General features: G+C 42.4%; 1 protein-coding gene across 1 annotated transcript; it reads left to right on the forward strand.

The window, feature by feature from the left end:
• Nucleotides 576-7339, forward strand: LOC109227861. Its single transcript, XM_019393053.1, has 2 exons — nucleotides 576-777; nucleotides 7200-7339. The coding sequence occupies exons 1-2, from the start codon at nucleotides 576-578 to the stop codon at nucleotides 7337-7339; spliced, it is 342 nt and encodes a 113-aa protein (XP_019248598.1).

Below are 14789 nucleotides of genomic sequence, written 5' to 3' on the forward strand. Positions count from 1 at the left end.
CAAAGGAAATTTCCTGCCCCAGTTTGGTAGCTGGTCACAGATGTGAGTGTTAAACTAAATTATTCTACCAACTATTATAAGAATAAACATGCACAAACAAATGCAAGCAATTAACAGAAAATGCCATGAAAATCAACAAAATTAAAAATATTGAAAGAAATTCTTTTGTTTTGAATTTATGGGAGTAATTTATATAGGGCAAAAATCACGTGCTCACAGCTGCCCCTCTTTCGTCGGAAACACAGAGAGTTTTCGTGCAAAGACAAGTGAGCAAATACGAGTGATTTTTGCCCGTTTGAATACTCCGTGTGAAGCATTTTGAAAAGTTTGACCGCACCCTGCTTCTGAGGTTGCCTACATATCCTTGCCTTAAAAGGAATCAGGTCAGTGTAGTTCGGGAATGTCTGGTAGCTGGGACTACCATGAAGTTGTGGTTTCTATGTGCTCACAATAGGAATGTGCCGCCAAAACTTAAGGGCAAATGTTACAGAGTAGTGATTCGACCGACCCTGTTGTACGGGGCGGAGTGTTGGCCAGTCAAGAGCTCCCATCTGTAGAAGATGAAAGTAGCAGAAATGAGTATGTTGAGATGGACCTGTGGGTGTACCAGGAAGGATAAGATTAGGAATGAAGTTATTCGGGACAAAGTGGGAGAGGCCTGCGTGGAGGACAAGATGCAGGAGTCGCGGTTGAGATGGTTCGGTCATGTTAAGAGGAAAAGCATTGACGCTCCTGTTAGGAGGTGTAAGAGGTTGACGATGGCGAGTTTGAGAAGAGGTTGAGGCAGACCTAAGAAGTTCCAGGGAGAGGTGATTAGGCAGGATATGGCGCAGCTTCAGCTCACTGAGGACAAGACCCTTGATAGGAGGGTGTGGTGGTCGAAGGTTAGGGTAGACGGTTAGTAGGTAGCTGAGAGTTTCCTCCTTTCTCACTAGTAGTACTAGTAGCTCGCTTGTACTTTCCTACTTCTCAAGTCTATATTACATCATGTTGTTTAGTTTATTTCAGTTATCGTATTCCAGTGTTGCTACTATTTTGGTGCTACTTATTCTCCCCCCCCCCCCTCCCCTCTCCTTCTTCCGTTTTCTTCTTCTTTTCTCCATATGCTTCTTCTTATTCTGAGCCGAGGGTCTATTGGAAATAATATATCTACCTTCACTAGCTAGGGGTAAGGTCTGCGCATACACAATCCTCCCTAGACCCCACATGTAGAAATATACTAGGTATGTTGTTGTTGTTGTAAGGTCTGGGTAACATCCATTTCTATTAGAATCCAAGCATATGTGATCCGGTCCACCTTAGAAGTACAATCATATACATACACAGGTTTCCCTATGAGACTGCCAGTTCTACTTAGTGACTCCAGGCTCCAAAAACGTGGTGGAAGATTAGGCAATTTTATGCATAAAGGTATCATATTGAATACTTCTTTTTTGATATCAAAATTAGGATCCCATATTTTTGATATCACAAGCTTATTTTTTAGAGTATGGGTTCATGAATATAGCACCTCATACCTCTCTTCAAAGCTAGCAAAACGAATAAGAAAGTAACTCTCATTGTAGTAATATACCTTAGGTTTGGCGATGCAGTTCCAATTTCCAGCAATGAACCTCTATGGCACCAATGGAAGGCGAACTTCCCACAACATACATGATTAGGGCATGCTTCCATTTTGCAGTTTCCTTATCCAATTCTTCTTATTGTAGTTGAGCCACCATCTCCCCATCAACAATCACCGGTGGGATATAGGTCAGCGTCATTTCCTTCATAGTTAGCTTGTTTTCACTGAACAAATTGACCCATGCTTTCTTGCCCTCCTGCACCCTCTGTGTGTTTAGGGATGGCAATGGGGCGGGGCGGGTTTGAACCTAAGCGGGGCGGGTTTGTGGCAGTGCGTGTGCGGGGCAGGGCGGGTTGAATTTTTTTAATAAAAACACTTGCGGTTGCGGGGCGGGTGCAGGTTGACGCGGGTATGGCTGCGTGTTTGGCCATGAAACATGTACTGATTCAAAATTTTACATTGACACTAATAACATTCTACTAGTGTTGTCTATTGTCACGATCCGGTATTCCCATCGTCGGTACCGTGATGGCACCTAACATTTCACTTGCTAGGCAAGCCAACATTAGAACAATTTATCTCTTTTAATAGTTTAAAAGTTAACATTAAGAAAGGATTGAATTAACTGAATTAATCTAAAGTATAGATGCGGAAGCTAAACAAGCCAAACGTCTATTACAAATCCCTGAACCTAGTGTCACAAATGCACTAGCTACGAGAATAGTACATACAAGGGTCTAAAATAACATAAAGCTATCTGAAAAGAAGGTACACAGCTAAATAATAACAAGAATGGGACTTCAGGAGCTGCGGGCGCTGAGTAGCTAAACCTCAAGTCTCTGTAGGCTGTCTAATCCAAGCTCTCTAATAGCCGCCGCTGGGACCGGCTCCAAAATTTTCACAGAAGTGCAGAGTGTAGTATCAGTACAACTGACCCCATGTACTGGTAAGTGCCGAGCCTTACCTCGATGAAGTAGTGACGAGGCTAAGGCGGGTCACTTACACTACAACCTGTGCGCAGTATCTAATAATGACAGAGAAATAGCAATACGCAACAGGGTAAAATAGTCAACTAGGAATAATAACCACCGCCTCAAGAAATAAACCAGTGTCGTCCAGAATTACCAATCCTCAACAATTCAAATAAAAATACCGGAAACCGACTCTGCTCAAGAAAAGGAAACATATAGGTTGTTGCGGCGCGCAACCCGATCCCACCAGACAACACAAAATTCTCCCTCATTCCACCGTAATAGCATCAATATCAGAGATAATATATATATAAATATGTTGTGGTGCACAAACCGATCCCACCATATATCAATATCAGTATCATAAATCACCCTTATTTCACCATATCAATCCACCCTAATTCCACCTGTTGCAGTGTGCAACCCGATCCCACCATATAAAACATATTCACCCATATTCCACCATATTAATCCACCCTTATTACACCTGTTACGGCGTGCATCCTGATCCCACCATATCAGTACCAAATACTTAGAGCATAGTCAAATCAATAGTTCAAGCCACAAAACCTTTAAAATCATAAATACCAAACTGAACCAAAAAGGAAAACCTTGTACAACATAGAAATCTACACGAGTAATACTACATAACGAGATCAATCCAGTAATTGACAATTAGAAGGTGCAACTAAGTCAATTTAAGCAAATACCAGAGAATCATGAAACTATGGAAAAGCTAACATCATTAACAAGAGAAGATATTGATTAACAAGTAGCAGTTAAGCATGGAAAGCATTTAGAGCATAAAACAGTTAAGATAAGGAAGGAAATAATTAAGGGAAAACGGAAAATCAGGGAAACAGATAATTCGGCGGCATATAAGCACTCGTCACCTCCCATATACGCCGCTCACATGAAATTCACATAACACATAGTCCGAGGATTCCTAGTTCCCTCAAGTCAAGGTTAGACACAACACTTACCTCTTTCCCAAAGACCACTCAAAACTCAACCACAGCTTTGCCTTTCAAACAAGCCTCCAAACAAACAATATCTAGCAAATTACTAACCAAACGATTCAAAATAAGCCTTAGGAATCACCCACGATTACAAAAGATTCAATTTAGGTCATTATTGAAAAAGTCAACAAAAGTCAACTCCCGGGCCCGCCTGGTCAAAACCCAAATTTGGACAAAATCCCGATTACCCATTCACCCCCGAGCCCGATTACGTAATTTGTTTTGGAATTCGACCCCTATTTGAGGTCTAAATCCCAATATATCAAAAATCCCTAATTCTACCCAAACCCCCAAATTTCCACCATGAAAACACAAGATTTTAGGTTAACAACTTGTGTAATGCAATGAAAGATTGAAAGAAAATGGGTTAGAATCACTTACCAATGATTTGGAGAAGAAAGAGTCTTGGAAAAATCGCCCCTAGGGTTTCAAAGTTTTAAAAATTTGAAGAATGAGTGAAAATCCCGTTTTTCTAACTATTTGATCTGTTGCAGGTATCGCATTTGCGACCTGGGGTTCGCAAATGCGAAGAATGTCCTAGGCCTGCTGTCCTCGCAAATGCGAACCAGTGTCCGCAAATGCGGACTGTGAGGATCGCAAATGCGACCTAGAGCTTCGCAATTGAGAAGGTCCACCCCCAGCCCCACTACTCGCAAATCCGATGGTCTCTTCCCAAATGCGAGGCTCGCATTTGCGAGCCAGACCTCGCAAATGCGAAGTCTGCAGATCTGATACACCAGCTAGTTCTAAGTCCAATTATTCATTGCGTAGCCTATCTGAATCTCACCCGAGCCCCTGGGGCTCTAAACCAAAAGTGCATACTAGTCTAAAAATAGCATACGAACTTGCTCGTGCGATCAAATCGCCAAAATAACACCTAGAACTACGAATTGATTACCAAATCAAATGAAATTTTCAAGAAAACTTTGAAACTTCTATTTTCACCACCGGACGTCCGAATCACGTCAAACTAACTTCGTTTCTCACCAAATTTCACAGACAAGTCATAAATATTATAATGGACCTCTACCGAGCTCCGGAACTAAAATACGGTCCCGATATCAACAAGACCAATCATCAGTCAATTCTTAAAATCATTAAACTTTCAAACTTTTAATTTTTCATCAAAATTCCATAACTCGAGCTAGGGACCTCTGAATTCGATTTCGGGCATATGCCAAGGTTCCATATTTCGATACGGACCCACAGGACTATCTAAATACAAATTCAGGTCCGTTTACTCAAAACATTGACCGAAGTCAACTCAAACTAATTTTTAAGGTAAAAGTTCTTATCTATATCAGTTTTTAATATATAAGCCTTCCGGGTCAAAATCGAGACTGCACATGCAAATCGAGGAAGGCTAAAATGAGATATTTCAGGCTTCGAAACATAGAATTGGGTTTTAAAAAAAGAGATGACCTATCGGGTCATCACATTCTCCACCTCTAAAACAACCATTCGTCCTTGAACGAACATAGAAAAGTACCTGAGCTGGTGAAAAGGTGGGGATATCTATTTCGCATATCGGACTCGGACTCCCAAGTAGCTGCCTCAGCAGGCTGACCTCTCCACTTCACTCTAACTGAAGGATAGCTTTTTGACCTCAACTGACGAACCTACCGGTCTAGAATAGCTACCGGCTCCACCTCATAAGTCAAATCCTTGTCCAACTAGACAGAGCTGAAATCTAGCACATGAGACGGATCACCGTGGTACTTCCGAAGCATGGACACGTGGAATACCGGATGAACTACTGATAAACTGGGTGGCAATGTGAGCTTGTAAGCCACCTCACCCACTATCTGAAGAATCTCAAAAGGCCCGATGTACCTGGGGCTCAACTTGCCCCTCTTTCCAAATCTCATTACACACTTCATGGGTGATACACGGAGCAACACTCTCTCTCCGACCATGAATGCAACATCACAAACCTTATGGTCGGCATAACCCTTCTGCCTGGACTGAGCGGAGCGAAGTCTATCCTGAATGATCTTAACCTTATCCAAGGCATCCTGTACAAAATTTGTACCCGATAATCGAGCCTCCCCCAGCTCAAACCATCCGACCGGCGATCGACACCGTCTACAATATAATGCCTCATAGGGAGCCATCTGGATGCTCGACTGATAGCTGTTGTTGTAGGCAAACTCCACAATTGGCAAGAAATGATCCCAAGAGCCTCCGAAGGCAATAACACAAGCACGGAGCATGTCCTCTAATATCTGAATAGTGCGCTCAGACTGCCAGTCTGTTTGAGGATGAAATGTTGTGCTCAACTCAACCTGCATACCCAACTCACGTTGTACTGCCCTCTAGAAATGCGAGGTGAACTGTGTACCTCGATCAGATAGACACGGGCACACCGTGAAGACGAACGATCTCGCGGATATAAATCTCTGCCAACCGCTCTGAAGAATAGTTAACTACCACAGGAATGAAATGCGCTAACTTGGTCAGCCTATTCACAATGACCCAAACTGCATCGAACTTCCTCTGAGTCCGTGGGAGTCCAACGACGAAATCCATAGTGATACGCCCCCACTTCCACTCAAGAATGTGTTTCTTCTAAGGCAAACCACTCGGTCTCTAGTGCTCATACTTTACTTGCTGACAATTTAGACATCGAGCTACATATGCAACTATATCCTTCTTCATCCTCCTCCACCAATAATGCTTCCACAAGTCTTGAAACATCTTTGCGGCACCCGGATGAATACCGGGAACTATGGGCCTCCTCTAGAATCAACTCACGAAGTCCATCCACGTTAGGCACACAAACACGGCCCTGCATCCTCAAAACACCATCATCTCCGACAGTAACCTGCTTGGCATCTCCATGGCGCACTGTGTCCCTAAGGAAAAGCAAATGAGGGTCATCATACTGTCGCTCCCTGATGCGCTCAAACAATGAAGACCGAGCGACGGTACAAGCTAGTACACGACTGGGCTCAGAAATGTCCAACCTCACGAAATGATTGGCCAAAGCCTGAACATCTAATGCAAGTGGTCTCTCACCGACTGGAATGAATGCAAGGCTGCCCATACTCACTGACTTTCTACTCAAAGCATCGGCCACCACATTGGCCTTCCTGGGATGATACAAGATGGTGATATCATAGTCTTTCAATTGCTCCAACCACCTCCTTTGCCTCAAATTGAGCTCCTTCTGTTTGAACAAATACTTCAAGCTCCAATGATTCGTGAATACCTCACACGGCACGCCGTAAAGATAGTGCCTCCAAATCTTCAGCGCATGAATAATGGCTGCTAACTCTAAGTCATGAACAGGGTAATTCTTCTCGCGAACCTTCAACTGCCGCGACGCATATGCAATCAACTTGCCCCTTTGCATCAACACCGCACCAAGTCCAATATGCGATGCATCACAATATACCGTACAGGATCCTGAACCTGTGGGCAACACCAACACTTGGCGTCGTAGTCAAAGCAGTCTTGAGCTTCTGAAATCTCGACTCACACTCGTCCGACCATCTGAACGGGGAACCCTTTTGGGTCAACCTGGTCAACAGGGCTGCTGATAACTAGGGATTTTGCCATGTTTTATACTCCTTCTTGCTTATGCTTTGGTTATAAATTGTTAAAAAATAGTCCCAAAAGGCTCATAAGTGTGTTTGATTGCAGGTTTGATCGACAAAGTGATGAAATGTCAAGGATTGGCTCAAAAGGGAGTGAAACCTGCTCAAGCAGCAAAGACAAGGCAAACTGAAGATAAAAAAGACGAGTGCGGCCGCATTCGACTTTACGCGGCCCACACTAGGTAGATTCAAGGCAAAACACCTAGTGCGGCCGCAGCCCATTCTGTACGGTCCGCACTAGGTGGATTCAGAGAGTTGGCATTTACAAGCTTCAGGCAATGCGGCCGCTGTACAAATTGTGCGGCTCGCGCTGAAGGCTCCGCGGCCACACGACCATTTTCTGTGGTCCGCAGAGTAGAGATTCAGAGAGTTAAAATTGCCAGATTCCAAGCCTTTGCGATCCGCGGTCATCTTTGTGCGGACCGCGCTAGCTGCCTCCGCGGCCGCGGTCCATTCTGCGCGGTCCACGGAGCCCAACTTCAGAGAGCCAAGTCTTGAAATCCAAGAGCCTTGTGCGGCCGCGGTCCATTTTGTGCAGCCCGCACTGACCCCACAGGGGTATTTTTGTCCAGTTTTCCAGCCTAGTATAAATAGGACATTTTACCATTTTTAGGTCATCAGTTATTTCCAGACTTTGGGCTGCGCTCGTGAGACTCATTTTGTAGCCATTTTTGGCGTCATAGCTTCAATTTAACGATAGATTCTTGTACTTTAATTTAGTATTTAATTAATATATCTTGTTCTTCATCTATTTCTTCATTTTCTCCTTCAAGCATGAGTAGCTAAACCCATTAGCTAGGGTTGTGGCTCAACCCTAGTGTGGGTAATTGATGGGTGTTGCCATCTAGGGTTAGATTGACTATGGGTGTTTGCTAATTGGGTTGATTTTATGTTTTAATCTATAAATTGGTAGTTGCAAACACTGATTTATGCTTTGTGAATTTGACTCTTCTTGAGAAAGAGAGTCTAAGTCTCCAAATTGACCCAACAAGGAATTGGGATGGACTCATGAGAAATGATAGTCCCAATTAATGGGTTAAACCTCGAGAGAGTATTCACCCTACTTGAACCCTAGTTGCTTGATCTAATTTGCCTACCCATTTAGTCTCGAGAGAGTCAAGTAGACAAAATCACTCTCTCTACCGAGAGGTGTGAGAGTGGGTAAAATTGTGCAACGGTTATAGCATAAGCCCCAATTATGTCAATCGAACCTTAGTAATATCTACCCGTCAATTAGCCACCTAGGTGATGTCACGACCCTAGTTCCCTTCTTCCCATTAGATACAACTTTAGCAATTATCTCGTAGCATAATCTAGTTTCAATTAGTAGTTTAATAATAGAAGTTTATAATTGAAAAAACCCAAAAATGTTGGAAGTGACATTTAGAACAATTACACGACTCTAGTCTAGATAGATACCCAGCTCCAATTTCTAGCTCTTTGAGGAATTCGATCCCGACCCTCATATCGGGTAAAAGCTATTGCGACCCTCTCTTCCTACTTTATAGTAGTGTGGAGTTGGCAGCGATCACTTTTTGGCGCTGTTGCCGGGGAGCTAACGGTTTTGGCTATCTATTTAGTTAGTTTTGTGTGTTGTTCTTCTTTCCTTCTTATTCTAAATTGTGTGTGTGATTACTACAGGTAGCCAATGGCTTTAAACGCGAATGACCCTCTTGGAAACGTGCTTGCGGGGGAGGAGGTAGATGAAATTGGAGAGGATGAGATGCCTCTTGTACCTCCCGGATGTGGACGAGGCCGCCAGGCTAATGCTAATGACAACGTTCCAGACCCTCCTCCGCCACCTCCAAGAGCGGTTCCTCGGGTGCTACCAAATCAAGGATATGCGAGTGCGATTGTCCCTCCCAGAATCCGGGCAGGCAATTTTCAGATAACCAACGTGATGTTGACCTTACTTGAGCAGCGTGGGTATTTCACGGGCGCTGCGGATCAAAATGCCTACAAACACTTGAAAGGGTTCGTGGATACATGTTGGGGTAGCAAGCAAACGAATGTGTCCGAAGATGCTCTTAGGTTGAGACTTTTCCCGTTCTCACTTCGGGCAAAGGCATTGGATTGGTTAGAGAGACTCCCCAATCATTCCATCACAACTTGGGATGAGTTGGCGGATAAATTTGTTGCTAAATTCTTCTCACCCGGGCATATGGCGGCACTTCGAGATGAGATATTGGCTTTCAAGCAAGAACCCACGGAACCTTTACATGAGATTTGGGAGAGATTTAGAACAATGGTAAAGGAATGCCCCAACAACGATATGACCGGGGCGATGATCCAACAAACCTTCTATCGGGGCATCAATGTCACACCTCCTTTTTTACACACCTACCTCGAAGGATAAATGTATAAGGGAGTTTTTCCATTTAAAGTGACATTATTCGAAATGGGATCATTTGTTTGATTTTAGAGTCGCCACTTGGGAAAGGATTGGCTTTTGGTGTCCCAAGTCACCGATTTAATTTAAATCCCAAATCGAGGAAAAATACGACTTCCCAATTGGAGTCTGCGAACCAGAAATTCTGAATAAGGAATTCTGTTGACCCGAGGGAAGGTGTTAGGCACCCTCGAATCCCGTGGTTCTAGCACGGTCGCTTAAATTATTATAAATGGCTAAAAAATTTTATTTTTATACATGTTCAAACCTATAGTGCAATTTTATAAATTTGTTTAACCGCTTTTAATTAAATTTTTTAAGAAAGTTGAACATCGTTTAAAACATGTCTTTGGACCGCGTCACATGAAATGCACCCGCAATCCTAAACATATTTCATTCAACATTTTGGAATTTGGATTTGGGCGACATAAATGTGCACCCGAGTTTAGGAAGGTAATATTATTAAGCACGCACCTAAAGCAACTACGCGTCTGCACTTTGCGAGGGCCATGGAATTTCGCTAAATGGCACGCCTCGATTTCTAAAGGGCTAATTAATTACGCGAGGGCCATGGGTTATTTAATGAAAATGGCACACCTCAAATTATTAAAATAAAGGAATTATATTCAACTAAAGCGAATTACGGGGTTCATGCTTAATCTAAATCAAAATTCGGTCTCGAATCCATCAATTCTCGATTTTAACATCACTACTCCGACTTGAAGCAGCAAAGTTGGATGTTCATAGGATTAAAATATCCTAAAAATAAGTAAACATAAGCAAATTCCAAAACTGGATACTAGTCTTCAAAATCTCTATTGCTGCAATAATTGCTTAAGCCAACCTGACAGTACAAATGAAAGCTAACTTAAAATTTTGTAACCCCTGTTGTTTCTTCTTTATTTGTTAATCCACTCTATTAGTCTAACTAATCACTTCACAATACAAAAATAACACATTAAATTATTTAGTAAAACTAATTACAATTAAACCAAATAAACCAAATATCTAAGGCATTTATGGGAGACTGGGCAGAGAAGCAGATCAAGACTCTTAAGTAGAAGAAAGCAATTAAAGAAAAGACAAATGAAGAATAACAAAAATATCAAACAGACTCACGGAAACTTGAGCGAACACCATATAAACCGGAATGGAATGGGAAGGTCGACATTTATATTGACAAATTTGCCTTGGATATTACAGTTGCACTCTCAAGGTGAACGAAGCGTAAGAGTCTGACCAACGACCGGAGCTCGGAATCTCGTCAGCGACCTCAAACCCGACTGAAATTTTGGTTCTGTTTCGCGGTGGAATTAGCAACAATCTGAGCTACTGTTTTGGGGTTAAAGAGTGACGACAACTACGATTTTTGTAATTGATGTTGCGGGTTTAAAAGTAGCTGTTTCTCGGCTGATTTTGCCGGGTTTGAGGGGTTATTTCACGGTCAATTTTCAGCTTATTCCAGGCAATTTTTGGGGCTGTTCTGTGCTGTTTTTCGCTGGACGCTTTTTGAAGAAGATCAAGTTTTGGAGAAGTCCGGGGGGTCGTGTTCTGCTCAGCGGCGGATTTCAATGTATTTTTTTTAGGGTGTGTGTTTTTAGGTGTCTATGATGTTTAGGGTGTAGGTAGTATTATATAGGGTAGGGATTAGGTTAGGGGTATGGGCCTAGGAACTATGGGCTAGGGATTTTGGGCCAAAGATAAAAAAATGGACTATAAGATTTATAAAAACGGGATAAACCAACCTAAACTAATTCTTTCTTCTAAAATTATGTACAATTATAATATAAAAATATAAGACTAATTTTAATTAATTGAACTAAACTATAAAACATAAAACTACTTTTTTTGTGTGTTTTCAAGATTATAAAAATAAAGATAGGGTACTATTTTGACTGCCCCTCTTTGACTGGAAACGCGAAGAGTTTTCAGACAAAGAATGACTAGACAGGTTTTTTGACCCGACCCTTATTTAAGGAGAGCAAAAACTAAGAGGAAGGAGAATGTGACCGAGCCCTGGTATCTGAGCTGCCTACATATCCTTGGCTATAAAGGAATCAGGCCATGTGTAGTTCAGAAGTGAATGAGATGATGGAGTACCGAGGTTGAGAGCCGAGCGAGGTGCCGTTGAGGTTCCGGTCCGCGGTCCCGTTATTACATCAAAATCAAAAATGAAAAAGACTAACTAAGCCTATCAGCTACGAGTTACAAGATTCCTATCTATGAGTCTTCTTAAGCTTGATCTTGAGTCTTGGTTGGTTCTTCATGCGGACCCTGATCTGAATCTTGATGCTTGTTAGCTGCAGGTGTTGGTTCAATCTTCTTCAGTTTTTCATACCAAGACAGGACATGCAGAGCTTGTGGCCTCAGCCGTGTCTTGAGCAGCTCACATTTTCCATCAATTTCTGCATTTTGAATTTACTTCTTTTCTTTTCTTCTTTTTCTTTATTCTGGATTGAGACTCATTCTTTTGGTCGTCTCGAACCCTGTGTCTTGAGGTCGACCTGCTTAAGATACCAAAACAAACAAACGAACGAAATTTTCTGCCCCAGTTTTCACTAGGAAGATTTCGTGAGTTAGTTGTGACACATATCTAAGCGATCAAATCAGGATTGTGTAGGGAGATCCTCGGTTTTTGGCCGGGATTTGGAAAGAAAAAGCTCCTCGGTTTTTTGGCCGGGATTTGGAAAGAAAAGGCTCCTCGGTTTTTTGGCCGGGAGATCATCGGTTTTTGGTCGGGATTTGGAAAGAAAAAAACTCCTCGATTTTTTGGCCGGGAGATCCTCGGTGTTTTGGCCGGGATTTGGAAAGAAAAAGCTGCACTGTTTTTTGGACGGGAGATCCTCGGTTTTTTGGCCGGGATTTGGAAAGAAAAAGCTCCACGATTTTTTGGCCGGGAGAACCTCGGTTTTTGGCCGGGATTTGGAAAGAAAAAACTCCGCGATTTTTTTTGGCCGGGAGCTCCTCGGTGTTTTGGCCGGGATTTGGAAAGAAAAAGCTCCACGATTTTTTGGCCGGGAGATCCTCGGTTTTTTGGCCGGGATTTGGAAAGAAAAAGCTCCACGGTTTTTTGGCCGGGAGATCCTCGGTTTTTGTTCCGGGATATTTAAGGAATGGAATCCTATGCTACCATGATTTGTTTTTCTTTTGGGATTTTCATTTTTATTTATTTTCTTCCTTTTTTTTTTTTTTCTTTATATGTTTTCCTTTTTATTTAGCAAAACGCATGAAAGAATTTGGGGGGAAACTTCCTTTTTGGTCGTTTTCCTGCTGCAAAGCTGTTTCAGTACTTGCGCATTTCATTTCCTTTTTGATTGCACCTGCTTCTTAGACGGTTGCTTTGAATAAGACCTGTTTCCAACAAAGAACAATTTATTAGTTTGAAACGGTGGTTGGTTTTGTGGCCTTGATCATCTCAATTGCTTGATCCCGGCCCCATTTCCGTTGAGAACTTTGCTGCTTTGAGGATGAACCTCTTTTCAAACCGATCGGGTTCAACTCTCAGGATTTCATTATGACTCGCCCGTGTGGGCTCTGGCCTTTTCACTTTATTCTGCGTTTGCCTTTGATTTTCTTTCTTTTCCAATGTTTTTGCTTCGGAAGCATCAATCACTATGGTCAGTCGAGATTGGCCTGACGCACTCGCTGAGGCTGGGTATTTCTTCGACTCTGACCAGGCGGAACCATGTGAAACCGGTCCTGCCACCTTTTCTTTGTACTAGTTACGGAATCAGAGTTAAACCGAAAGGGATTCAAAGAGAAGTATGCAGAAATGCAATCATATGAGTTTAAAGAGAAGCATCCCTTTCGGGGAAAAGAAGGACTTATCTGGGGTGTGCATGCTGGCTTCAAATGAACATGACATGCTTCTTGGACTGGACGCCCGACCCACACAAACTTTCCAGCTTCTTGTGAACCCATTGATCCTTATTTCAAAACCAGGGAACCTTGCCAGTACTCTTTTAGTGATGAAGTGTCTTCTTTTCGGCCAACAGCGCCCTTTGCGGGTTTTTGCCAATCGACCTCTCTCATTTCTCTTCTCACCGTCGCCGGATAATGCTCTTTGTGAGTTTTCACTAAGCGGACTCTCTCATTTTCAGTTTCTCTACTCGCCATCGCCTTATGGTGCCCGAAGGTTTTCACCGATAAGACTCTGTCATTTTATTTCTCTCAATTCGCATCGTGTTAAATTCCAACAATGACATTTTTTACTTCCATGCCTTTGCCAATTGATCGGAAGGACTTGGACAAGGTTTTTGGGGTAAAAAGAATTTTGGGCGGAACTACAACTTTGGAACCACTTCGGCGGATTCATGGCCGAACCATTATATCATCTGCCCCAGTTTCATCTTTTGGGGAGATTGGGATTTTTGTTTTGGTGTGACTGAACCCCAGAGAGAGGCTGCCTACGTACCCTTTCGGGATCAAGTCAAACGTAGTTCAGGAAACTTTTGTTTTTTGGTTTTGTTTTTTTTGTTTTGGTTTTTGTTTTCTTTTCCTTTTCTTTTTCTTTTTCTTTTCTTTTTCTTTTTCTTTTTCTTTTCTTTTCTTTTTCTCTTTTTTTTTCTTTTTTTTTCTTTTTTTTTCGATAATACTTCCGGGTTCCAAAGAGGGTGATCAAAGAAGAGTAACCGGCTCAAAGGGTTTACAAAGGATTGATAGTGTTTGGGTAGCGGGAAGGAAAGCCTTCGTCATCTCAATTGCACAAAAGCCATCACCGCATGAGGATTAGACGTAGTACCTTTCTATTGCATCTGCTGTTTCAGGATCATTTCTTTCGATGTCTCCCAAATATCATGCTTCTCTTAGCAGTATCCTTCTGATGATGTAAGGACCTTTCCAATTAGGAGCAAATTTTCCTTTTGCTTCCTGGGGATGAGGGAGACTGCGTCTTAACACCAGTTGTCCTATTTCGAGATTCCTGGGCCACACATTCTTGTTGTAAGAATGGGCCATTCTTTGTTGGTACGACTGTCTGGATATTCCCTGAGTACAGCACACTCTCTTGTTGTAATGTGCGAGCCAATTTTCCTTCGGTTATTCCAATTCTTTGTTTTATTTCCTCAAAGTTACCTTCTTTGCATTCCGACTCTTGATTCATGATTTCGAAATCTGACAGCGTTTTGGGGCCTAGGCATGAAGTCCGCAAGCATGTCATGTTATTTAAAGCTGCACTATTAGAACTAAAGAGAAGAAAATGAAGGAGAAAAATAGCAAAATCAGAAAGAAAAAATGAACGAAGAAGTT

This window comes from Nicotiana attenuata, chromosome 6 (genome assembly GCF_001879085.1).
Source record: "Nicotiana attenuata strain UT chromosome 6, NIATTr2, whole genome shotgun sequence".
Taxonomy (NCBI): domain Eukaryota; kingdom Viridiplantae; phylum Streptophyta; class Magnoliopsida; order Solanales; family Solanaceae; genus Nicotiana; species Nicotiana attenuata.